Below are 25852 nucleotides of genomic sequence, written 5' to 3'. Positions count from 1 at the left end.
CGGCCCTGCGCTTAGTAACCCGATATTTACCCTGTTTACCATTGTAAAACATCGCTGGCATCGTTGCTTTTGGTGTCAAACACGACGATACACGCCGATCTGACGACCAAATAAAGTTCTGAACTTTCAGCAACGACCAGCGATATCACAGCAGGATCCTGATCGCTGCTGCCTGTCAAACACAACGATATCGCTATCCAGGACGCTGCAACATCACGGATCGCTATCGTTGCAAAGTCGGTTAGTGTGAAGGTACCTTTAGATGGCAGGCCATTGTTTGGCCATCCGTATGGGTGGTAGCCGTCTCTTTCATATACAAGAGCGCTCATTCCCCCAAGTGCTCCTGTGTTCCCTATGAAAGAGTAGTCAACGGCATCTTATCCCCGGGAGAACAAAATGATAGGCAGTCTGAAATTGGGCACGACGGACCCTTAAGTCCCCCAACAATCAATTGTGTGAGGTTCCCCTACACATTAGAGTGTCGGCTGATCCTGTGGATATCGGTGGGTTCAGACGACATTGGTCCAGTGTTTATGGAGCGCTTTAGCTACACTGCTGTGCTACAGCAGATCCTCTGCTCCTTACGGTGAACAGTGGCTCACACTACAGAGGGGTAAAGGGGCCGAGCACGATTGTCCACCAGCACCCAGCTCATTAGGTGGATATACACATTTATATTCTTTCTGTATGCCATGTGGCACTATACTATCTAAGAGCTCATTCAGACGTTTTTTTGCGCACGAGTTCTAGCTTTGGTTTTCGCCGATAGCACTCGTACCTAGAATAGTGAATGAGGCCATTCATATGTCTGCGAAAAATCAAGGCGACATGTCCGAGTGTCAGATCAATACCAACAATGCATGTCTATGGGTCCGTGAAAAAAAAAAAAAAAAAAAGGGACAGCACTCAAATGCCCTCCGAGAACGGTTGTCTTTTCGCGTTACATAGGAGAAAGTGGAGAAACTTTGTTTTTCACATGAGAAAAACATGATGAAAATCTGCCCAAACTAGGATGATAAAAACACGGATGAAACCGTCAGTCTCGTAGGTGAAAAAAAATGACGTATGTACGAGCCCTAAACTCAACACTGGATAATGTAACTGTACATATAGTTCACTTGTGGGCTCTGTACAAGAAATGTGATAGTCAACGGGGACACGATCCTTCCATAAATAAACAAATCCAGACTTTTTACAAACATGTAAATGTTTAATGAATTTCATAGTAAAATAAATTATTCATTCAATAGAAACTTAACTGTAAAACGGTATATAAAAGTGAGGTCACAAAAATGAACTCAGTACTGTCTATAAACACACATACATAATCTATCTATCTACAGTCATGGCCAAAAAAGTTGGCACCCTTGAAATTTTGTCTTTTGAGGTTTTGTGTGAAATGATGTTCAATTTGCCTTTTTTCTGTTGCTTCAATACACAAAGGAAATTAACATGTATAACAAAACATGAGTAACTGCAATAATTTTCAGGGTGGAATACTTCATTTTCTGGAAAAAATTCATGGGTGCCAACACTTTCGACCATGACTGTATCTATCTTAGTATAGATTACTGCACAGTTCTCCAGTCTTTTTTTATCTCCATTTGTGGATTTCTTGAACTTTAAGAAACAAAGTAACATATAAAACACCAATATCCCAAGAAGTTATTCCCTTTAACGGAAGAATGTTGCAATGGCGAACAGCTGTAGGATCGCTTCCAGCCCATAAAAAACCAATAGGATCGCGTTGATAGTTACATCTGCAACCAGGATATATGTCTGCCATATAAGAAAATATACAGACAGGGTGATATTGCCAGCAGTGAAGAACAGGCTGGATAATAACGGGAGCGCTTCTTCTTTCAAGTTTCCCATTGATCCTGTAATAAAACCTATCATCAGTTTCCAGTGATGTTGTGCTATAATCCGTAGATTTCTTATTCCAGCAAGAAACTGATTATTAATGTAACAGATCTAGAAAATCCCTTTATAAGTCACTCTATGATCAGTTTCTTAGGTTTTGTTATAATCTCATAAAATGTAGCAGCTGGATGATAAACAAGGAGTAATTCTCTAGCACATTTACAAATCTGCCCCAAAGATGATATATTGTAATAGTTTATTTTGCCCAAAATAACACAGCAATAAACCAGTAAAGTAAATCCAGGCAGGATAATTCTACAGGTCCTTCTCAAAAAATTAGCATATAGTGTTAAATTTCATTATTTACCATAATGTAATGATTACAATTAAACTTTCATATATTATAGATTCATTATCCACCAACTGAAATTTGTCAGGTCTTTTATTGTTTTAATACTGATGATTTTGGCATACAACTCCTGATAACCCAAAAAACCTGTCTCAATAAATTAGCATATCAAGAAAAGGTTCTCTAAACGACCTATTACCCTAATCTTCTGAATCAACTAATTAACTCTAAACACATGCAAAAGATACCTGAGGCTTTTAAAAACTCCCTGCCTGGTTCATTACTCAAAACCCCCATCATGGGTAAGACTAGCGACCTGACAGATGTCAAGAAGGCCATCATTGACACCCTCAAGCAAGAGGGTAAGACCCAGAAAGAAATTTCTCAACAAATAGGCTGTTCCCAGAGTGCTGTATCAAGGCACCTCAATGGTAAGTCTGTTGGAAGGAAACAATGTGGCAGAAAACGCTGTACAACGAGAAGAGGTGACAGGACCCTGAGGAAGATTGTGGAGAAGGACCGATTCCAGACCTTGGGGAACCTGAGGAAGCAGTGGACTGAGTCTGGTGTGGCTACAGGTGCCGCATTCCCCAGGTAAAGCCACTTTTGAACCATAAACAGCGGCAGAAGCGCCTGACCTGGGCTACAGAGAAGCAGCACTGGACTGTTGCTGGCTACAGAGAAGCAGCACTGGACTGTTGCTAAGTGGTCCCAAGTACTTTTTTCTGATGAAAGCAAATTTTGCATGTCATTCGGAAATCAAGGTGCCAGAGTCTGGAGGAAGACTGGGGAGAAGGAAATGCCAAAATGCCTGAAGTCCAGTGTCAAGTACCCACAGTCAGTGATGGTGTGGGGTGCCATGTCAGCTGCTGGTGTTGGTCCACTGTGTTTCATCAAGGGCAGGGTCAATGCAGCTAGCTATCAGGAGATTTTGGAGCACTTCATGCTTCCATCGGCTGAAATGCTTTATGGAGATGAAGATTTCATTTTTCAGCACGACCTGGCACCTGCTCACAGTGCCAAAACCACTGGTAAATGGTTTACTGACCATGGTATTACTGTGCTCAATTGGCCTGCCAACTCTCCTGACCTGAACCCCATAGAGAATCTGTGGGATATTGTGAAGAGAAAGTTGAGAGACGCAAGACCCAACACTCTGGATGAGCTTAAGGCCGCTATTGAAGCATCCTGGGCCTCCATAACATCTCAGCAGTGTCACAGGCTGATTGCCTCCATGCCACGCCGCATTGAAGCAGTCATTTCTGCCAAAGGATTCCCGACCAAGTATTGAGTGCATAACTGAACATTATTATTTGATGGTTTTTTTGTTTGTTATTAAAAAACACTTTTATTTGATTGGACGGGTGAAATATGCTAATTTATTAAGACAGGTTTTTTGGGTTATCAGGAGTTGTATGCCAAAATCATCAGTATTAAAACAATAAAAGACCTGACAAATTTCAGTTGGTGGATAATGAATCTATAATATATGAAAGTTTAATTGTAATCATTACATTATGGTAAATAATGAAATTTAACACTATATGCTAATTTTTTGAGAAGGACCTGTATATGTCCATCCCGAGTTCTTCTTTTTCTGCAGGAACATCCCCCTTATATAGTACATGTTCTTTCTTACCCATGTACAGCCTCAAAGATTCCAGAATCGCCATCAAGAAGAGTAGGCCGAGGTCTAATGCTAAATTAGAATCTGGATAACTGTAGACCTGACCTGTGAGAAAGATGGGAAACGGTAATAAGGTGAATGTCAGAAGGAAATGTGGAGGATGGCACACAACGCTCACGCTCTGGTGTTGGGGAGAGAAGAATAAGCCGCCAGCAGACACCTATAGTGACAGATTATCTCAAGTGAAAAGAAAGGATCGGGCATGATGAAATTCAACATGCTCTATCCATCTGTACCCTAACCTATACTACCAGAACACAACAACTGTCCCCTGATGCTCAGGAGATCATTAGATGGTCAGCCGGTCCCTACAGAAACAGCGGGTGAAGCTAGATTTATTTTAATATTTTTCTCAGTTCTTCTGTTCAGTAAAACTAGCCCATCCAAGTAGATGGGACAGAATCTCAACTAAACTGTGATACCAAAGGAATACATCATGTGCAGGGCCGTATTTAGAGTTTCTGCTGCCCTAGGCACTTTTAGTGCTGCCTCCCCCATTGGTGAGTATGACACTATCGGCAGTGACTCTGGCAGTAATCGCTGATGTGAAAGTAGCCTTTTCTGTATCTGCCGCATAATGGGTCACTTACGGCAACTACGCTCGGCCTCACTCATTCCCTATGGGACTTGCGGACATGTGCGGCACTTGCGGTTTTGCCGCGATTCGGAAAAAAACAGTGATTTTTTGTCTCACCGCAATTGCAAAACCGCAAGTGCCGCACATGTTCGCAAGTAGCCATCACTACCTGTCCCTGCCTGCACCTTGCTAGCTCATCCCTAACCATCTCTCTGACCTAAAACTACACTATAAAGCTTTACAGTTTATTAGTTGCTATATTCCTATGATAATGAGGCTCCAGGCTATGGCGTAGACTGGGACGGGCAGTCTCCGGGTCTCCATTGTCTCTCTGCACACACCCTCAGTCCCTGCCTCACTGCCTGTGCTGCACTGTGCACAGACCTCCCTCCACCGGACCCGGTAATCACCGCTACCAGTAGCATATGGCAGAGGTGTATCTAGGGTTTTTGGCACCAGAGGCAAGAATTCATTTTGGTGCCCCCCCCCCTCCCCGCCAAGGACATATGCGATTTTCACACTTAGTCATGTACCCATGAGCTGCTCTCCCTAATGCTCTCAATGTTCAGAGAAGAGAAACGTGTTGTCACAGGACCATAAGTATGAAAATCGCATATGAGTGAAGTGTCCATGTGACGACTACTGGAACCTGCAGAGCTGAATCCTGACATCGCAGCTTCTGAATTCTCACAACTAATGCACTGCACACTTTTAGGATTCTCCCTTGCCGGTGGACGGTCATGTCAGCACAAGCACATGATTTGTATACTTCTGACCACATTCCAACTAGACGTGCCCGGCCTCGCTCAGTTCATTTTCATAGAGTGAGGCCACATATGTCTAGTCAGCATGTGACCGCATGTATGTAAATCACCAGCACGAGAGAATCCTGACAGCGTGCAGTGCGCACTGTGAGAACTCAGAAGTCTGCAGTCACAAAGAATGACTGCAGTCTCATTACAAACCTGGACGTCCCCTTTAATGCCCCTAACATAAATAAAAACACAAGAGTTAGTTAGCATCACAAATAACATTTACATCCAGGCACCGTATAGATGACGTCGTCTCTGGAGCCGATCTCCTTCTTTTCTTCATCTTGTCCAGATCCCATGATGAGTTTTCTCATTCACAGCTCGTCTCTGCAGACTTCCATCTTCTCCGCTCTTTTGCAGAAAATCTCCACGATGCCCTTAAAGATAGAAGTGTCATTATAATGCAAAAGCAGAAGTCCAGCGTGGGTGATGTCCATAAAAAATACCTTTTATTCCATTTTTGTTAAAAGCACATAAATCCAAAGTCCATCTTCATATCCATAGACACAAAAACGGGTGATTCATACCAGTGACAGTCACAGGCTTAAAGTGCATTAAAATCAAACGCGTTTCAATGGTCACGGCCTTACTCATTGTGATAAAAGTAAAATGAAAGAGGGCTGCCATATAGGACTAGGCCCATTAGGTTACACCCCCTGATCTTGCAGACAACAGAAACAGGGCAACACCTACAGGTAATTAGTGAGTTTAGCCTGAAATTTGCATGTACAAATACTATGCTTAAGGCCGGTTTCACACGTCAGTGGCTCCGGTACGTGAGGTGACAGTTTCCTCACGTACCGGAGACACTGACACACGTAGACCCATAAAAATCAATGCATCTGTGCAGATGTCATTGATTTTTTGCGGACCGTGTCTCCGTGTGCCAAACACGGAGACATGTCAGTGTTCGTGGGAGCGCACGTCTTACACAGACCCATTAAAGTCAATGGGTCCGTGTAAAACACGGACCGCACACGGACGGTCTCCGTGTGCAGTCCGTGTGGCGTGCAGGAGACAGCGCTACAGTAAGCGCTGTCCCCCCCACATGGTGCTGAAGCCGCCATTCATATCTTCTGTGCAGCAGCGTTTGCTGCATAGAAGATATGAATAATAGTGTTTAAAAGAAAGATCTATCTGTCCGCCGCCCTCCCACCCCCTGTGCGCCCCGTCGCTGTTCTGAAAATACTCACCCGCCTCCCTCGCATTGTCCTGTCCTGGCCGACCCTTCTACTGTATGCGGTCACGTGGGACCGCCGATTAGTCATGAATATGTGGCTCCACCTCCCATAGGGGTGGAGCCGCCTATTCATGACTGTAAATGAGCGGCCCCACGTGACCGCATACAGTAGAAGGGTCGGCCAGCACAGGAAGCAGCGACAGCCAACGAGGGAAGCGGGTGAGTATTTTCAGAACAGCGGGGAGGCGCACAGGGGGTGGGAGGGCGTTGGACACATAGATCTTTCTTTTAAACACTATTATTCATATCTTCTATGCAGCAAACGCTGCTGCACAGAAGATATGAATCGCGGTTTCAGCACGATGCAGTGTACCACACGCGTGGGTACCACACGCTCCGTGTGGTACCCACTCGGCACACGGGCGGCACACGTGTGCCGCACGTATGGCCTACGTGAGCTCACGGGCACACGGACAAGGATAACTCCGGTACCGATTTTTTCCGGTACCGGAATTATCTGGACGTGTGGGACAGCTCTAAGGCAGGAGAAAGAAAGAAAGAAAAAAAAACAACAACAAAAAAAACAAACATATATGCCAGAATTATATCTTATCATTCATAATAATTCATAAGATCCTGCCGGATATTCATGCCTAGGGGGGCTCTGGACTTAAGTTGATACATCCACCATATCTCTCTGTTGGTTATTTTTCTTTTTATATCTCCCCCTCGAAATGGAGCTTTAACCCTTTCAATCCCGCGGACCTCCAATGAGCTGACGTCCCCATTGTGTTTATGGATGAAGTGTTTGGATGCAGCAGAGCTCTTATGAGTAATTTTATTCACTGCATCAGACAGGTGCCTCCGTATTCTCACCTTCAGGGGACCCCCTGTGCACCCCACATATTGCTGGTCACAGGTGGTGCAATTAATCAGATACACCACATTGGAGGTGTTGCAGTTAATGTAGTGGTGAATTTTGTATGTCTTTTTAGTGACAGATGAGTGGAATTCCTTACTGGTCACCATATATTTACAGCAGGTGCAGATATTGTGCTCACACTTGTATGTGCCTTTAGTACTGAGCCAGTTTTCTTTCTCTTTTAACCTTTTGTCCTCACTAACAAAGAGGCTGGGGGATAAGATGTCATTCAGACTAGGGGCTTTTTTAGCGATATAGCGCACTGGTTTGGCCAGGATTTGGTTCAGCTTTTTATCCTGGCTCAGCATAGGGATTCTTTTTCTGATGATATCAGTAATCTCTTTGAACTGCAACACCTCCAATGTGGTGTATTTGACTGCATCCAAACACTTCATCCATAAACACAATGGGGACGTCAGCTCATTGGAGGTCCGCGGGATTGAAAGGGTTAAAGCTCCATTTCGAGGAGGAGATATAAAAAGAAAAATAACCAACAGAGAGATGTGGTGGATGTATCAACTTAAGTCCAGAGCCCCCCTAGGCATGAATATCCGGCAGGATCTTATGAATTATTATGAATGATAAGATATAATTCTGGCATATATGTTTTTTTTTTTGTTGTTGTTTTTTTTTCTTTCTTTCTTTCTCCTGCCTTAAGGTACCGTCACACTAAGCGACGCTGCAGCGATACAGACAACGATGCCGATCGCTGCAGCGTCGCTGGAGAGCTGTCACACAGACCGCTCTCCAGCGACCAACTATGCCGAGGTCCCCGGGTAACCAGGGTAAACATCGGGTTGCTAAGCGCAGGGCCGCGCTTAGTAACCCGATGTTTACCCTGGTTACCAGTGTAAAATGTAAAAAAACAAACAGTACATACTCACCCTCTGATGTCTGTCACACGTCCCCCGGCGTCCGCTTCCTGCACTGACTGAGTGCCGGCCCTAACAGCAGAGAGGTGACGTCACCGCTGTGCTGTACTTTCATTTTGCGGCCGGTGCTCAGTCAGTGCAGGAAGCGGACGGCGAGGGACGTGTGACAGACATCAGAGGGTGAGTATGTACTGTTGTTTTTTTACATTTTACACTGGTAACCAGGGTAAACATCGGGTTACTAAGCGCGGCCCTGCGCTTAGTAACCCGATATTTACCCTGGTTACCATTGTAAAACATCGCTGGTATCGTTGCTTTTGCTGTCAAACACAACGATACACGGCGATCTGACGACCAAATAAAGTTCTGAACTTTAATCAACGACCAGCGATATCACAGCAGGATCCTGATCGCTGCTGCGTGTCAAACACAACGATATCGCTATCCAGGACGCTGCAACGTCACGGATTGCTAGCGATATCGTTTAGTGTGACGGTACCTTTAAGCATAGTATTTGTACATGCAAATTTCAGGCTAAACTCACTAATTACCTGTAGGTGTTGCCCTGTTTCTGTTGTCTGCAAGATCAGGGGGTGTAACCTAATGGGCCTAGTCCTATATGGCAGCCCTCTTTCATTTTACTTTTATCACAATGAGTAAGGCGGCACGACCGTTGAAACGCGTTTGATTTTAATGCACTTTATGCCTGTGACTGTCACTGGTAGGAATCACCCGTTTTTGTGTCTATGGATATGAAGATGGACTTTGGATTTATGTGCTTTTAACAAAAATGGAATAAAAGGTATTTTTTATGGACATCACCCACGCTGGACTTCTGCTTTTCCTTCATACTACTTGCAGCACTGCATGATCCGTGCGCTGGGACTGAGAGGAGGTGAGCTGATCTTCGTTGCTTTTTCTTTTCTGTCATTATAATGCTCCTGAATAAAAAATTACCCCTCACTATATTGTCTGCACAAAATATGACCCCCACATTGTCCCTCTTATGGTACATACTCTTCACACTGACCTCTCCTTTCCATACCGGCCCCCTCTTCACACTGTCCTCTCACACTGTGTCCCCCCTATAGGGCTCAATCTCTATACTGTACTCTCTCATCACACTCCCCCTCCTTGGCATACTGTCCCCCCCTGGCTGTGCCCTTACACTGTCCCCCTCATGCTAAGCCCCCACTACTCAGTTTCTATTCTGTGCCCACTCACTTTTCTGCCCGAGGCACCTAATTTTGCCACAAAAAACTGGGTAAGCTTATCGACTCGAGTATAAGCCGGGTATGTATTGTCCCCTCATCCCTATCCCGGTATGCGTGGGTTCCCTGTCTTGCTCTGTGTGGCTCCCCCTGTTGTATGCATGGCTCCCCCTGTCCCATCTTGTATGCATGGCCCCCCCATCCTCCCATCTTGCATGCATGGCTCCCCCATCCTGTATGCATGGCTCCCCCATCCTGTATGCATGGCTCCCCATCCTCCCACCCTGTATGCATGGCTCCCCATCCTCCCATCCTGTATGCATGGCTCCCCCATCCTCCCATCCTGTATGCATGGCTCCCCCATCCTCCCACCCTGTATGCATGGCTCCCCCATCCTCCCACCCTGTATGCATGGCTCCCCCATCCTCCCACCCTGTATGCATGGCTCCCCCATCCTCCCACCCTGTATGCATGGCTCCCCCATCCTCCCACCCTGTATGCATGGCTCCCCCATCTTGTATGCATGGCTCCCCCATCCTCCCACCCTGTATGCATGGCTCCCCCATCCTGTATGCATGGCTCCCCCATCCTGTATACATGGCTCCCCCATCCTGTATGCATGGCTCCCCCATCCTCCCACCCTGTATGCATGGCTCCCCCATCCTTTATGCATGGCTCCCCCATCCTGTATGCATGGCTCCCCCATCCTGTATGCATGGCTCCCCCATCCTGTATGCATGGCTCCCCCATCCTCCCACCCTGTATGCATGGCTCCCCCATCCTCCCACCCTGTATGCATGGCTCCCCCATCCTCCCACCCTGTATGCATGGCTCCCCCATCTTGTATGCATGGCTCCCCCATCCTCCCACCCTGTATGCATGGCTCCCCCATCCTGTATGCATGGCTCCCCCATCCTGTATACATGGCTCCCCCATCCTGTATGCATGGCTCCCCCATCCTCCCACCCTGTATGCATGGCTCCCCCATCCTTTATGCATGGCTCCCCCATCCTGTATGCATGGCTCCCCCATCCTCCCACCCTGTATGCATGGCTCCCCCATCCTCCCACCCTGTATGCATGACTCCTCCATCCTCCCCCGTCCTCCTCCATCCTCCCCCCATCCTCCTCCCATCCTCCCCTGTCCCCCAGATGTGGTCACGTTCAGGTCAGGAGTGGTGCCGGGCCAGTCCATGCACTGAAATGCGATACTTGCACGAGAAATATGGTTGTCTGTCTGCAGCCTTTAGCGGAGGCTGGTGCAGTGTCTGGTCAAGATCAAAGAGGCCACCATGATGTGGCTCCACCAGCTCACGCTAGGCTGGCGTTGTCTGGATGAGAATACAGGCAGTTCCCGACTTAAGAAAATCCAACTTACGTGAGTCTTCTAGTTACGAACAAAAGATGTTAAAAAAAAACCCTATTACTCATCTAGTGAATCACCTCTCTGGACACACTGTCCGGGCCTCTCCTTTACTCCATTGTGCTCCGTATCTCCTGCCTCTCCACTATAGGTCAAGACTTCCGACCGTGTATTGAGGTCTCAGAGGTCACGGCATGCTGTTATAAGAACGTGACGTCAAGACGTGCCCCACAACCTTATGACCTCAGAGGTTTGGCCTAGAAGTCCTGGCCTATAGTGAAGAGACCATGGTGTTCTATGACTAAAAGAAGAGGACCGGTTAGCAGGGAGGCCGGAGAAGTCAGCGATGAGGTATTAGGTTTGTGGGCCCTGTTCCAACTTACAAATATGGATAACAAACCTACAGATCTTATCTGGCTCATAACCCAGGAACTGGCTGAACTGGAGGATAACTGGCAATGCTCTGTCTGTGATTACGATGCTATATTACGATTCAGCAGCTTCCTATACGTCTGTCACATACTTACTTTTATAGATGATCATAATCAGCGTTGCCAAAAAATAGAAAACATAATACAGCACGTTGATGTAAAGGAGAATCTGCAGTAGGACCAACAAGCACTGGTATTATACAGATGAGAAAAATGGCTTGAAGAAAATGGAAAAATGATGAGATACACACAATAGATCGTGGCAGCGAGAATAGAAGGACTAGAGATGAACTCTACTATTCTATGATCTTGGTTTGACATTGAAGTCCAGATTCTTAGATTTCATAAGGTACCAGACTCAATGTTCACGTGTGATTTCTGGGGCGTAGCATTAAATATTTTATTTCCTGATTATTAGTCTCTGTACAGCGGGAGGAACGCTGCAATGAAGGAAGAAAGGACGAACGCAGCCAGTCACTGTCATCTTTCCGGGAATATGTTCTCGCTGTTACCAATTAAAGGGAATTTGTCCTTTATTTTTCAGATATTTACTGGCGCCTGGATCATGGGGATGTTTGGTCTCAAGCTGCGCTGACTTTGTGCCAATAAGCGCATGGAGCAAGCCATAACTGGCATTTATGGACACATCTTGAACACGTGTATCAGATTTTAGGCTGAATTTACATCATCCACCTAGAATCAGTAAATGTCGGCAGAACGGCTACATGCCTGCTGATTGGCGGTGGCTTAATAACCTGTTTAGGCAGAGTCCGGTTACCGGGATCACCAGGTGCTCCAATATCCCTTGGATAGGGGTAACTTTTAATTCTAGGAATACCCCTTTAAAGGGAACGTGTCATCAGGCTATTAGACCTCTGACTAAAGGAATGTGTGTAAAGGTCCTTTAATGCTTATAAAATTCTTACCTTGCTTGTAGGTTTTTTTTGGAAATTGTAGAGAAATTTAGCTTTGAAATTTTACTTATATGTGCAGGCGGTAGACATTGCACTTTCAGCTCTCCTGACGCTTTCCCTATTTCTCCACCTACCTCCGGTCAATCTTCTCTCGGTGACCTGCCTTCCCTGCCTGACATCCTGCGCAGGTGTCGTCATTGCTCTGGTGTTGTCGCATGCGCAGATCAACAGTTCGGCTCTCGCAGCATCATCGGGAGCGTAGTGTGCATGCACACCTACTCTGATGATACAACCCGAGTCAATAACGGCACCTGCACAGAATCTCGGGTAAGGAAAGCAGGGCACTGAGACAAGACTGACCTTAGAAGTCAATATCCTGATGACAGATTCCCTTTAAATTTCATACAAAACCCTAAACCTCTCCTTTTTATGTTAATTCTTATTGGTCAGGTTGTAAAACTAATGTTTACATTCTAATGTATAGGGAGAGGATTATACTTCATCCAAAAGGATACATTGTGCGAGCTCCTCTCTGGGGGGGAAAAAAAACAACAGCAATTAAAAGTAATATCGTTATGGTACATGATAAATGACATAAAGGAACTGATCACGTCTGCTTTCAGCTTAGGATATTACCAATGTTCAAAGCCTCGGTCTACACTGTGAGACTGCAGAGATGGGGGGTATCGTATAAGTTCACAGCAGCCGCAGGGTACAGACCCCGTAAAGAAGTCTTGTAGAAATTATACAATCTGGCTAAAAAAAAAACAAGTCTAAAATCCACTAAAACAAAAAAAAGTGGCGTGATTTTGTAAGCACACGTGTTATTTTCAAAATAATAGTACTAAATTATTACAGATTTCACAAATATATTGACTCCAATATATAATGCATTAAAAAGTAGGACCTGAGTCACCATCTATTATGCAATACAATATTTATTAATACAAAAAAAGATTTTAGAATAAAAGTACAATACATCAATATTACGAAAATTCTTTCTTTACTTATTAACGGATATGAAAAATGGTGATCCACAAGATGTAGTGGCCATAAACTACGGACAGGAAAACGTATAAGAACACCGTTTACAACATATTCTGATCATGTATATAGATGGCCACATGGTAAGGAAATGGGATGAATCAAAAACAGACCACTCACAAAGGGAAGGGACTGAATGAATCAACCCATATCAGTCCATGCTGATAAAATACCCATACAATAAAGTGATACTAAAAATCCAGTGTCCGTTATGTAGTGACAATAAAAGTTAAAATTCCAAAAAGGGGTTAATTACCCAGAAGTGCAGTGACTCCTGTCCGAGCTGCGGCCACGCACCCCGACGCACGTTTCGCGAGTGTTACTGTCGCTTCCTCAGGTGGTTTTCCTCAATGTGTTTTAGTTATATTATAGGTGGCAGCAATAGGGTGTGTTCTATGACACATTTAAAGGAAAAAAAGCTTTGAAAAGCATAAAAGAAAGCGTAGAAAACTTGAAACCAAAAGCAGCATAAAAACCCTCAAAACTCAGTATGAACATACTACAAAAGGATTTTGATGTTGATTTTGAAATGGATCTGCTTCAAAATCCACATTAAAAAAATATACACTTGTTTTTCCACTAAAATCAATAAGAAATTCATTAAAAGCACATTTGAAAAGGTTTTTAATGTTGATTTTGGAACACTCTTATGTCTAAGGGAATGTTCACACTGTGTTTTTTTTTCAGGTGGTCAAAAACGTTAGTTTTTCAAACAAAAGACGCTTCAGGAAAATTCACCTTAAGTTTTGAAGACCTGAGGCATTTTTTTGGCTGTTTCCCAGCTGTTTTTCAGACTTTTTATTCCCACCTTCTTTTTTTTTAAATTCTGTTTTACAGACATTTTTTGAAATCCATTAACCCTTTCACGACCTATTGCGTATAGGTACGTCATAAGTCGCCTCCACCTCTTTGATGCTGAGCCCGCATAATTCCCGGCACATGACCGCTGATTTAATCAGCAGTCATATGCCCCTAAGGCTATGTGGGCACGTTGCGGATTTGCTTGGGGGAAATCTTCTGCATCTCTTGGCAGAAAACGCAGTGGAAAGTTAGCGCGTTTTTTATGCGGATTTTATGCGTTTTTGATGTGGTTTTTGATGCGGATTTTCATGCGTTTTTGTAAATCCATAGTGCTAAATAAAGATATATTCTAAAAAAAAAAAAAAAAAGAATTGCGATGTAATTTCCTTGTTCAACCTCTTCAGCCAGATACCCTCATTAATATTAACCCCTTTCTGACATTGGGCGTAATAGTACGCCAATGTCGGAGTCCCTCCCTTTGATGTGGGCTCCGGCGGCGAGCCCACATCTTTCCCGGGACATGTCAGCTGTTTTAACAGCTGACATGTGCCCGTAATAGCCGTGGGTGGAATCGTGATCCACCCGCCGCTATTCGTTTTTGGCTAGATCCGTTTTTGCTTATCGGGCATACAATTTGGACTTCGTGTTCCGGGGACGAGAGAGAGAGACCAAAACCTGATGTGTGAAAGTAGCCTTACATAATTAACCTACTGTATATATGCTGTAACAAAAAAGCAACTGTCAGAACTCTGCGTGAAATGCAATATTTTTTAAATTAAAAAAATTGCATGGGCTCCCACCTAATTTTAATAACCAGCAGAGGGAAAACCGATGGCTGATGTTAATATTCTGGGAAGGAGCCAATAGCCATAAAGGTTCCCAGGCTATTAATATCAGCTCACAGCTGTTTGCTTAGTGTTTACTAGCTATTTTGCAGGGGAACCCTATAAAAAATTGACATGGGGTCCCCCTATAAAATCGAACCAGCAAAGGCTAGGCAAGGTCATGGATATTGGCATCCCCCAGGCTAAAAACATCAGCTCTCAGCCGCCCCAGCCTCGCTAATATTTGTGGGGTTGATGTCACCTTTGTATTGTCAGGTGAAATCAAGCCCATGGCTTAGTAATGGAGAGGCCTGTCCATTACTAATCCTATAGTAATTATGCATAATTTGCATATTACCCAGAGGAGCATTGCGGCTTTAAGTCTCCTCATCTCGGCATGCTTAGCATGTTGATCTCCGCAAGGAGAAACAATACTTCTTGGATAATCCTATAGTTACATGGTAAATAAAGACACAGCCTGTATAAAGTCCTTTATTTGAAATAATCACACAGACTCCTTTATTGAATCTTAATTTACCTTACTTAGTGAACGCCTAAACCCCAACGCCCTCGTCTCCTGCAACAAAAATAAAATAATAAACCAACATATAATACCGAGTGTCCCATGGCGATCTCACGTGTAGAACAGTCACATGATGTGACCGCTCTACCCGGCCTCCGGTGACACGCTGTCAGGAGGTAATCGCCCCGCAGTGTGGGATCGAAGTGGGACACTTGGTATTAAATGGACTACGGCAGAAAAGTGAATATATGTTGGTTTATTATTTTTGTTTGTTTGCAGGAAACACAGGCATCGGGGATTAGGCGTTCGTTGAGTATGTATTGTGTATGTAATTATGTAAATGTTTTGTTTTTTTTTTACAATTGAACACAGGTGCCGGATGATGAGACTATTCTTCCATCATCGGCACATGCTGTCTCTGTTATATGTGACAGAAGACATAGCCTGATGGGAGTAATAGTCCCATCAGACGACGCCTGGGTACACATACAGACACCCGCAGAGAGACACACAGACACAGACACCCGCAGACAGACAGGCACACAGACACCCGCAGAGAGACACACACAGACACCCGCAGACAGACGCAGACACCCGCAGAGAGACACACACAGACGCAGATACCCGCAGAGAGACACATAGACACCCGCGGACAGAGACACACAGACACCCGCAGACAGACACACACAGGGTCGGACTGGCCTGTCGGGGTACCGGGGAAATCCCCTGTGGGCCCTTGTCTCTGGGGGCAGGAGAGGACGAAAAGAAGAAAAAAAAAGTCTGAGGTTTTTAGGGGCAAAGCGCAATGTGCAGGCGAGCGCGCACGCAGCGGTCATTACCTGAACTGCGGCGTCACACGTCCCGATCCTATCTGTCAAGTGTGCAACCGTCGTCACCGGCGTATGACGTCAGTGTCATATGCCGCATGCGATGGGCGCATATCAGCCTCCAGCCTCTGCTAGGTTGGCGGCCATTTTACTATGTATGCGCCGGACCTGCAGAGGAGGAAGACGTCGCCCGGCGCTGGGAGTGAAGGAAGGTGAGAGGAATCTTTTTTTGTTTCTGCCTCTCTGTCTGTCTGTCTCTCTGGCTACCTCTCTGTCTCCATGAAGTCAAGATAAGGGGCCAGGATGGATATATGGGGGGGCAAGAAAAAAAGGACCAGGATGGATATAAGGGGAGCGGCAGGATGGATAAATGGAGGGCAGGAAAAAAGGACCAGGATGGATATAAGGGGGGCGGCAGGATGGATAAATGGAGGGCAGGAAAAAAGGACCAGGATGGATATAAGGGGGCGGCAGAATGGATATATGGGGGGCAGGAAAAAAGGACCAGGATGGATATAAGGGGGGCGGCAGGATGGATATATGGGGGCAGGAAAAAAAGACCAGGATGGATACATCTGAGGGGCAAAGATGGATACATATGGGGCGCGGGGAGCCAGGATATATATATGGGGGGCCAGGATGCAGATTTATGGGCAACCAGGATGGCTATATGGTAGAGCCACGATACAAATATATGGGGGGCCAGGATGCAGATATATGGGGGAGCCAGTATGCATATATATGGGGAGCCAGAATGGATATATGGTAGAGCCAGGATGCATGTATATGGGGGGGAGCCAGGATCGATATATGGGGAGCTAGGGTGGATTTATAGGAGGGGGAGGTTGGCGGCAGAATGGATATATGGGGGTCAGGAAAAAAGGTCCAGGATGGATATAAGGGGGGAGGCAGAATGGATATATGGGGGGCAGGAAAAAAGGACCAGGATGGATATAAGGGGGGGGCGGCAGGATGGATATGTGGGGGGCAGGAAAACAGGACCAGAATGGATATAAGGGGGGAGGCAGAATGGATATATGGGGGGCAGGAAAAAAGGACCAGGATGGATATAAGGGGGGGCGGCAGGATGGATATGTGGGGGGCAGGAAAAAAGGACCAGAATGGATATAAGGGGGGAGGCAGAATGGATATATGGGGGGCAGGAAAAAAGGACCAGGATGGATATAAGGGGGGTGGCAGAATGGATGGCAGGAAAAAAGGACCAGGATGGATATAAGGGGGTGGCAGAATGGATATATGGGGGGCAGGAAAAAAGGACCAGGATGGATATAAGGGGGGCGGCAGGATGGATATATGGGGGCAGGAAAAAAGACCAGGATGGATACATCTGAGGGGCAAAGATGGATACATATGGGGCGCGGGGAGCCAGGATATATATATGGGGGGCCAGGATGCAGATATATGGGCGACCAGGATGGCTATATGGTAGAGCCAGGATACAAATATATGGGGGAGTCAGTATGCATATATATGGGGAGCCAGAATGGATATATGGTAGAGCCAGGATACATATATATGGGGGCAGCAGGATCGATATATATCGGGGGCCAGAATAGAGTTATTTATAGGAGGGGGGGGGGGGGCAGGACAAAAGAACAGGATGCATATATATGGGGAGGCCAGAATGGGTATATATGGGGGGCCAGGGGGATATATGTGGGGGAGCCATGATGGATATATATGGTGGAGCCAGGATGTCTATATATATATATATATATATATATATATATATATATATATATATATATATATATATATATATATATAGGGGCAGGATGGATTTATGGGGGGCTGGACAAGGGACCAGGATGCATATATATGGGGGTCCGGTGTGCATATACGAGGGGGACCAGGATGCATATATGGGGGGCCAGGATAGTTATATATGGGGGAGTCAGGATGGAGTCATATATATTGGGGGCCAGGATGGATATATGGTAGAGCCAGGATACATATATATGGGGGCAGCAGGATCGATATATATCGGGGGCCAGAATAGAGTTATGGGGGGGCAGGACAAGGGAACAGATTGCATATATATGGGGGGCCAGGATGCAGATATATGGGTGAGCCAGTATGCATATATATGGGGGAGCCAGGATCGATATATGTGGAGCCAGGGTGGATTTATGGGGGGGCAGGACAAGAGAACAGGATGCATAGATATGGGGGGCCAGAATGGATATATATGGGGGGCCAGGAGGATATATATGGGGGAGCCAAGATGCATATATACAGTATATATATATATATATATATATATATGGGGAGGGGGCAGGATGGATTTATAGGGGGGCAGGACAAGGGACCAGGATGCATATATACAGGGGTCCAGGATGCATATATATGGGGGGTCCAGGATAGATATATATGGGGAGCCAGGATGCATGGCCAGACTGGCCATCGGGCTCTTCTGGCAAATGCCAGAAGGGCCGGTGCCAGTAGTGGGCCGCTCGATCCATGCACGCTGTGCCGCTGTCAGTTCAGTTGCAATGATGGAGAGCGCGTCTGTTGACGCTCCCTCTCCCATCATTCCCCGCTCTGCCTCTGACACTGCGGGTGCCGGTGATGATGTCATATCATCGCGTACCTGCTATGTGCCGGGCAGACTGTCATTGCAGCTGCCGAGACCGGACCCCGGAGCAGCGCGGGGCACGAGGAGAGGTGAGGATTATGGTTTGATTTTTTTAATATATCAATGAGTGATAACTGGATTGTGGGGCTATTGGGGGGCTACATTATATTCTATGGGGGCTGTATTACATTCTATGGGGGGTTGTATTATATTCTATGGGAGGCTGTATTACATTATACGGGGGGGGGGGGGTGTATTACATTCTATGGAGGCTGTATTACATTCTATGGGGAGGGCTGTATTACATTCTATGGGGGGGCTGTATTACATTTTATGGGGCTCTGTATTACATTCTATGGGGGGCTGTATTATATTCTATTGGGAGGTGGGCTGTATTATATTCTATGGGGGGCTGTATTACATTCAATGGGGTACTGTATTACATTCTATGGGGGGGCTGTATTATATTGTCTGGGGGGCTACATTATATTCCATGAGGGAGGATTGCATCATACTCTTTTATGGGGCTACATTATATTCTATGGGGTGGTAGGCTGTATTATATTCTATGTATTAAATGTATTATATTCTATGAGGGGTGATTGCATCATACTCTATGAGGGGGCTACATTATATTCTATGGGGGCTGCATTATGCTCTATGAGGGGGCTACCATATATTATATATGCAGGGGCTGCATTATACTATATGAGGGGGCAGCCTTATATTCTCTGGGGGGTTAGATTTAGTTTTCATCACCTCAGCTGAATGATTTACATCCCTTAGCCAGCTTGATTACATGTGGGGATTCCCTAGCAACCAGGCAACCCCCACATGTACTTATGCTGGCTAACAGATGTAAATCATTCAGCTGCGGCGATGAGCACTAAAAAATACTCGGAGGTCACCCGAGCGTGCTCGGGAAATCTCGAGTAATGAGTATATTCGCTCATTACTAGTAATCACCTTTCCACGGGAGTGATAACATATTGATTGGTGGTGGTGGTGGGGTCTGACTGCTGGGACCCAGTCGGCAGAATGTGGAACTCAGTTATGGTGGGCACAGTAGATGTGCTGGAGCCCCGTGTTTTACAGTGGATCCTCCACTATAATGGGGATAACGACGTACAGATATTTGTACATACTGTAGCTGTAGGGTGGGCCCATAGAGTCCATTCCCCTGGTGGGCCCCAGACACCCCAGTCTGACCCTGGACACACACACAGACACCCGCAGACAGAGACACACACACACACACACACGCAGGCAGACGCACACATATTCTCCGCCCACACACATTTCCTCCTTCTGACATCACATCCCTTTGACAATTCTGCAGCGTTTTTAGCAGAAAATCGGCAAACCTTTTTACACCTGCGGTTTTGACTGACTCAATGGAAGTCAATGGGTGCAGAAATGCTGCAAGTCCGCAAAAAGAATCGACATGCTGCAGAAAATAAACGCCGCAAATAAGGATGGAAATTTCTGGATCATGTGCACAACACTTCAGGAATATCATTTATTAACATTGCTTTAATAATCCATTGCATTTTTGGAGCATTTCCGCGTGCAAAAAAAACTCTGCGGAAACGCTACAAATCTGCATTGTGTGCACATAGCCTAACAGCCACATATTTGATATCACCAAGTTCAGAATCATCCGATCTATTAAAATATAAACTAAATTAAGCCGATCGGTAGATGGTGTAACGAGAAAAAAAATCAAAAAGCCAGAATCAAGTTTTTTCTTTTTGGTCGCCGGAACATTGCAATAAAATGCAGTAACGGGCGATCAAAACATTATAGCTATCACAAAATGGTATCAATAAAAATGTCAGCTCAGGGCACAAAAGACCTCACCCAGCCCCTGATCATGAAAAAAATGGAGATGCTGCGAGTCTCGGAAAATGGCGCCATTTATTTTTCTTACAAACTTTGGATTTTTTTTTCCACCGCACAAATAATAAAGAACCTAGACATGTTTGGTGTCTATGAGCTCGTAATGACCTGGAGAATCATAATGGCAGGTCAGTATTAGCATTTAGTGAACATGGTACAAAAAAAAAAGAATTAAAAAGAAACATTCTTTTGCTATTTTACCGCACTTGGAAATTGACTCCCCTTTTCCAATACATGATATGGTAAAACCAATGGTGTCATTCAAAAGTACAACTCGTCCCACAAAAAACAAGCCCTGATATGGCCATATAGACGGAAAAATACAAAAAGTTATGGCTCTGGGAAGAAGGGAAGGAGAAAACGCAAAAAAAAAAAAAAAGGAAAATCCCAAGGTGATGAAGGGGTGGGTTAAGCAATGAAAAAAACAGCTTTTTATGCAGCAGAAAAAAACAGAAAAACCGCACACAAAAAACACCACTTTAGCCGTCCCATTGCCTCGCATTGTATTGAGCGTCTTGCTAGTGATGGATGGACGTTTGGAGCTTATTTTCCATGCAAAAAAAACGGCGGGAAAACACACAGTGTGAACATTCCCCTCAGCGAGATAAAGAAAAGGGGGCGCTAGGCCTCGTCTGAGGGTCTGTTACTATGGCAACGCGTCCAGCGCTTACCTCTTGCGGTGACCGCCATGTTCCTCCTCAGACCTTCGGAAACTCTCGGCTTTCTCCGCCACACATACGAATACATAAACATTCTTCCATATTTCTTAAGGGCAAACAAACTTCGTTAAGAAAATATGGGCACAATCTTCACAGAAAGGACAAGACTACAGCACAGATAATTCATGTCAGTATAATTTAATGATATACTAATGCGAGAAGAAGTTACAACCCCCAACAGAGAGTTTAGGAATTCAATATGCCCATATTCAAAATGGCGTCCTCCGTCATTGGGAACGCCCCTTTGAGCGGCTTGTTTCAAGACATGCGTAGTAGGAGTCCCGAGCGAGGGGGCGTTCCTTCGCGCTGTCGCCATTTTCGGCGTGGATCGGATATACTCGGTGGTTTCCGTGAGCGAAGCTAACGCTCGTCTGAGGAGTGCTCGGGAATTTCCGGAGACCATCGGGTCTTTTCGTTCTATTCATTTTCCTTCGCGTTCCGGAAAGGGTGTTCGGGTGTTGCCGAGGTCCACTGTCGTGTCTTTCCGGAATTGGGTTCGGTAGTTTCCGGATGCATGGATGAAACTCAAGCATCCCGACTTGGCTTATCAGAAGCAGCGGCGGCGGTGGCTGCTGTGGCTGCTGCGGTGCGTGATGGCCCCGAGGTAACTTCGGTCACTGTCATGACTGGGCCCGATGGGAGGAGTGCAACCGGGAACGGGTATACAGGTAAGTTCTGCTGCTGTACTGCTAACCGACCACCAGGTGGCGCTGTGAACTTTAATCTGCTCAGTAGGGCTCGTCTTGTAATATAGCTCAGTACCACCAGATGGCGCTACTTTCTATATACCACAAAGAACTATACACACACTATGTATACAACCAAGCACAGGGAGATGGCATCAGGTCTGGACTGAAGATAGGTGCAGTGGGTATATAAAGGCTACACACCCCTCATAAAATGCCAGGTTTATTTCCATCTAAAAAAAATTCATGTCAACAAGAAGCATTTCCAAACTTTTTTCCATCTTTAATGTCACACATAATATGTGCAAAACTAAAATAAAGTGATTACATAAATGTGCACACCCTCTTATAATTTGGGATGTCATTGTGTCCAGAATCAGCCAAACTCATGTGACATAGTAGTCAGTACACGGCCGGCCATCGTTTTACTTATTCTGAGTAACCCCACATACAGTTTAGCTGTTCTAAATTTTCTTGACAATTTAAACGAAAAGCCATAAACAGCTGACAACACAGCAAAGGGATCTCATTATTAAAAGTCATCAGTCAGGGGAAGGTTGCAAAAAAAATCTCCAAGGCATTAGATACATCATGGAAACTGAGACGTCATCGAGAAGTGGTTTAAATTTTCACAACCGTGATATTACTTAAAATTAGACGTTCCTCAAAAATGTATGAAAGGACTAAAAGAAAATTGGTTCGGGAGGCTGCCGACAGGCTGGCAGCAACAATGATCAAAACCCATCCAAGCCCAGCTATATTTTACCAAAACGTACAAGTCTGTCAAAATCATGTGAGAGAGCGAGTTATGGTCTGATGAGACCACGGTGGAACTTTTTGAGCTTAATTCCAAAAGGTAGGTATGGCACAAAGCCATCACCAGAAAAACACCATACCCCCAGTGAAGCATGGTGTAGGCAGCATTATGCCTTGGAAGATGTTTTGGCAGCTGGAACTAGGGCTCTAGTCAATGCAAAGGGAATGATGAACACTTCCAAATATCCGTCAATTTTGCAATAAAACCTTCAGGCCTCTTCTAAATAGATGAAGATAAATTTCACCTTTCAGCACCACAACAACCATGAGCGACCTCCAAATGTAGAAGAAAATCGAAGTTTTGCAGTGACCCAGACTTGAACCCAAGTGGTACTCTATGGGCGACCTGAAGAGGGCACCGCACACAAGAGATGCCCTCACAATCTGACAGATTTGTAAGCCCCGCCCTCCAGACTCATAAACGTGCAAGCTCCAGTCCCAGGAAATGTGCAGAGGTTGGAGCTTTTGGCTATAAACACAAGTCACACGTGAGTGGGAGATAAAGTGCAGTACCCTGCGGTGGCCATTACACAGTGTATGGCGCTGTGGAGCTCCACTCTGTACATACCCAAGTGCTGATCAGTGGTGGTGCCGGGTGTCAGACCCCCGATCTCATATTGCTACGGATCGCTCATCGTGTACTGCATCCATGACATAGGTCCCCCCGCCTCGTTATTTGTATGAAGGGGCCGTAGTAGCTGCCCGTCGCTTGCAGTCATGTAGGGGAATTATATCATGTATCTGTGTTGTGTTTGTGGTTACAGAAGTCACAGTGTCCAGCGTGGGCGCCCCCGGGGACAATGTTTTCACCACATCAGTGGCCAGCACCGCCACTCTGTCCGATCACGTACTGGTGAGTATTTTACTTTATAAATGAGCAATAAACCTACAATCGAAAAAGAAGAAACAAATCAGAAAAAAACACTCAGCGGCGTGTCTCTCGACAGCTGCACGCTCCCATAACGCACCCGGCATCACTTGCAGGTGCTGTCCTGAAATGTCGCAAAACTCGCTGCATGCATTACTAAAGAGGTCTGTTAGACCTGATGGGGATGCTGGCTTTACTTTGAAAGTGTATGCTAATTTCCACCCTCCTAGGATGAATGACAGCTCATCAGTGTCCCTCCTCCCTGCCGAGATCTCACACTGCTCAGTACAAGCTGCCGCTGTCAGTCAGTCATTCTGGGTGGGTTGGGACAGAATACTCTTGGATTCATGAGCTATTTCATGCTGTAGCTGGACTCCTCTTGGTATCAGGATTATACAACCATTCTGACACGGTAAATACACCAGTCTCATCAGGTCTAAATGATCTCTGTATGCAGTTTCCATTGTGTAATCAGCTGACAGATCCACTTTATAGAATATCTGTCACCATTCTTAATGTTGTCTTTCATAGTCACGAGTAGTATTCTCCATGGTAGAACAGTTCTGGACCATAAGGCTGCACAGAGGACGTGTGGCACCGGCCATACTGTAATCTTTACATATATATTGCAGGCGGAGAGGGCGTCCCTTCAGATTGGAGACAGCCTGAGCACAGAGAAAGCCACGCTGATCGTGGTGCACACTGATGGCAGCATCATGGACGCCCAGAATATTAAGGTGCCAACGCCAGGTGAGCGGACGGATGACGCTCTCATCAATGTTGACTGTTTATAGATATTTTATTTCTTTGCCTATGAGACTGTCGTGGTCGGGTCAGGAGCCCTCCCGCCGGTCTGTGCATCGCAGTCCCTTCTAGGACCGTAACATGAGGTCTAGGAGTTACCATTGTAGCCACTGAGCGGCCCCCTAACATGCCCGCTACATGCCTCTCTCCTTAGGGTGTGTTCACACTCAGCTTTTTATTGGGGATTTTTATGGCAAAACAATTGCAGAAATGTGAAGGTTTTTGATGCTGTTTTTCCACTTCACCGATTCAGGGAGTAAATTTGGAGCATTTTCCTTGCTGAAATGTGTGAGTAATTAACATATTGCTTTTTTGTGCTCTGAGAGGGGAAAGGACAGCGCTGCGCGCCTATAGGAGCCCGCACCATGTGTCAGTCGGAAGCTAATTTAACATTTTAAGATGTTTTTATTGTATTTTGGATTCTGCTACAAGATTATTACCAAAAACCTTTGTGTGACAAACCCTACAGGGGGACACTCTGGATGACCCTCCGCCACCTCTAAACGCTCAGTATTTAGTAGCCACAACTTTGTAGCGCATCCTGTAAATGTTGTCATCTGCAGGCACCTTGTCCTAGAGTCAGCTTTCCTCTTAGTTCCTCATCTGCAAAAGTAATAACGTTCATAAAGTCAGACTGTAACCGGCCTGATAAATGCACAAAGTCCTGCCAGAGCTCATACGTGGGGTTTCTTATTTATTTTTTGCGCTTTCGATTTTTCCTCCCCTTCTTCTAATCCTCATAACTTTTTTACTTTTTTTCCATTGACATGTACAAATGTGAATTTGATTTTTTGCAAGAGGAGCTGTAGATTTGATTCCCACCTTTCACTTTACCATATACTGTACTAAAAAAATGTAAAAAAATTATGAAATGGTGAAAAAAAACCGCAAGTCCACCATTGTCTTCATTGTGCGTTATAAAGGAATTGGTAGTCAGTCTTCTTACGGCCATACCAAAGATTCTTCTCTCTCCCTCTCTCTCTCCAGCAGTCTTCCCTTCTCCCTTTCCCTCTCTCCCTCTTTCTTCCTCTTTCTCGGTCTCTCTCTCTTCCTGTCACTTCCTCTCTTTCACTCTCTCTTCCTCTCTTTCCCTTTTTCTTATCCTCTCTCTTCCTTTCTTCTTTTCTCTCTCTCCCTTCATCTCTTTTTTTTCCCTGTCTCTCCCCCTCTCTCCATCTCCTCCTCTCTTTCTTTCCCTCTCTCACTCTCTGTCTGCCTCTTCTCGTTCCCTCTCCCCTATATACCTTTCTATTTCTCCCTCTCAC

The 25852-nt window shown here is 45.4% G+C and overlaps 2 protein-coding genes across 3 annotated transcripts in view; one reads left to right on the top strand and one right to left on the bottom strand.

Annotated features, from left to right (window-relative positions):
• Positions 1 to 1195: 1195 nt before the first annotated feature.
• Positions 1196 to 21576, bottom strand: TMEM80 (transmembrane protein 80). The gene is made up of 5 exons (XM_077287806.1): positions 21366 to 21576; positions 12696 to 12712; positions 11363 to 11456; positions 3852 to 3944; positions 1196 to 1880 (listed from the first exon to the last, which is right to left on the bottom strand). Exons 1-5 carry the CDS (start codon positions 21445 to 21447, stop codon positions 1675 to 1677), a joined length of 492 nt encoding a protein of 163 aa, XP_077143921.1. The 5' UTR covers positions 21448 to 21576; the 3' UTR covers positions 1196 to 1674.
• A 125-nt stretch (positions 21577 to 21701) lies between these two features.
• DEAF1 (DEAF1 transcription factor) overlaps positions 21702 to 25852 on the top strand; it is a 45737-nt gene continuing 41586 nt past the window's right edge. For both annotated transcript variants that reach the window (XM_077287804.1, XM_077287803.1), the window contains exons 1-3: positions 21702 to 22081; positions 23680 to 23768; positions 24416 to 24533. In XM_077287804.1, the coding sequence (XP_077143919.1) occupies positions 21928 to 22081; positions 23680 to 23768; positions 24416 to 24533 (361 nt within the window). In that variant the 5' untranslated portion in view covers positions 21702 to 21927. The remainder of the gene's footprint in view (positions 22082 to 23679; positions 23769 to 24415; positions 24534 to 25852) is intronic.

Source organism: Ranitomeya variabilis, chromosome 2 (assembly GCF_051348905.1).
Source record: "Ranitomeya variabilis isolate aRanVar5 chromosome 2, aRanVar5.hap1, whole genome shotgun sequence".
Lineage (NCBI taxonomy): Eukaryota > Metazoa > Chordata > Amphibia > Anura > Dendrobatidae > Ranitomeya > Ranitomeya variabilis.
The sequence above is the reverse complement of the archived record's forward strand: the minus strand, read 5'-3'. Positions and strand labels throughout refer to the sequence as shown.

Bases quoted from the DNA above. Each gene is read 5' to 3' on its own strand.
- TMEM80 (XM_077287806.1), bottom strand. From the start codon at position 21,447: ATGTTTATGTATTCGTATGTGTGGCGGAGAAAGCCGAGAGTTTCCGAA. The intron at 3,945-11,362 runs GTAAGTATGTGA...TCTTTCTCACAG, and splicing joins GATTATGATCATCTATAAAA to GTCAGGTCTACAGTTATCCA. The intron at 1,881-3,851 runs GTAAGAAAGAAC...GTTTTATTACAG, and splicing joins ATCTTTGAGGCTGTACATGG to GATCAATGGGAAACTTGAAA.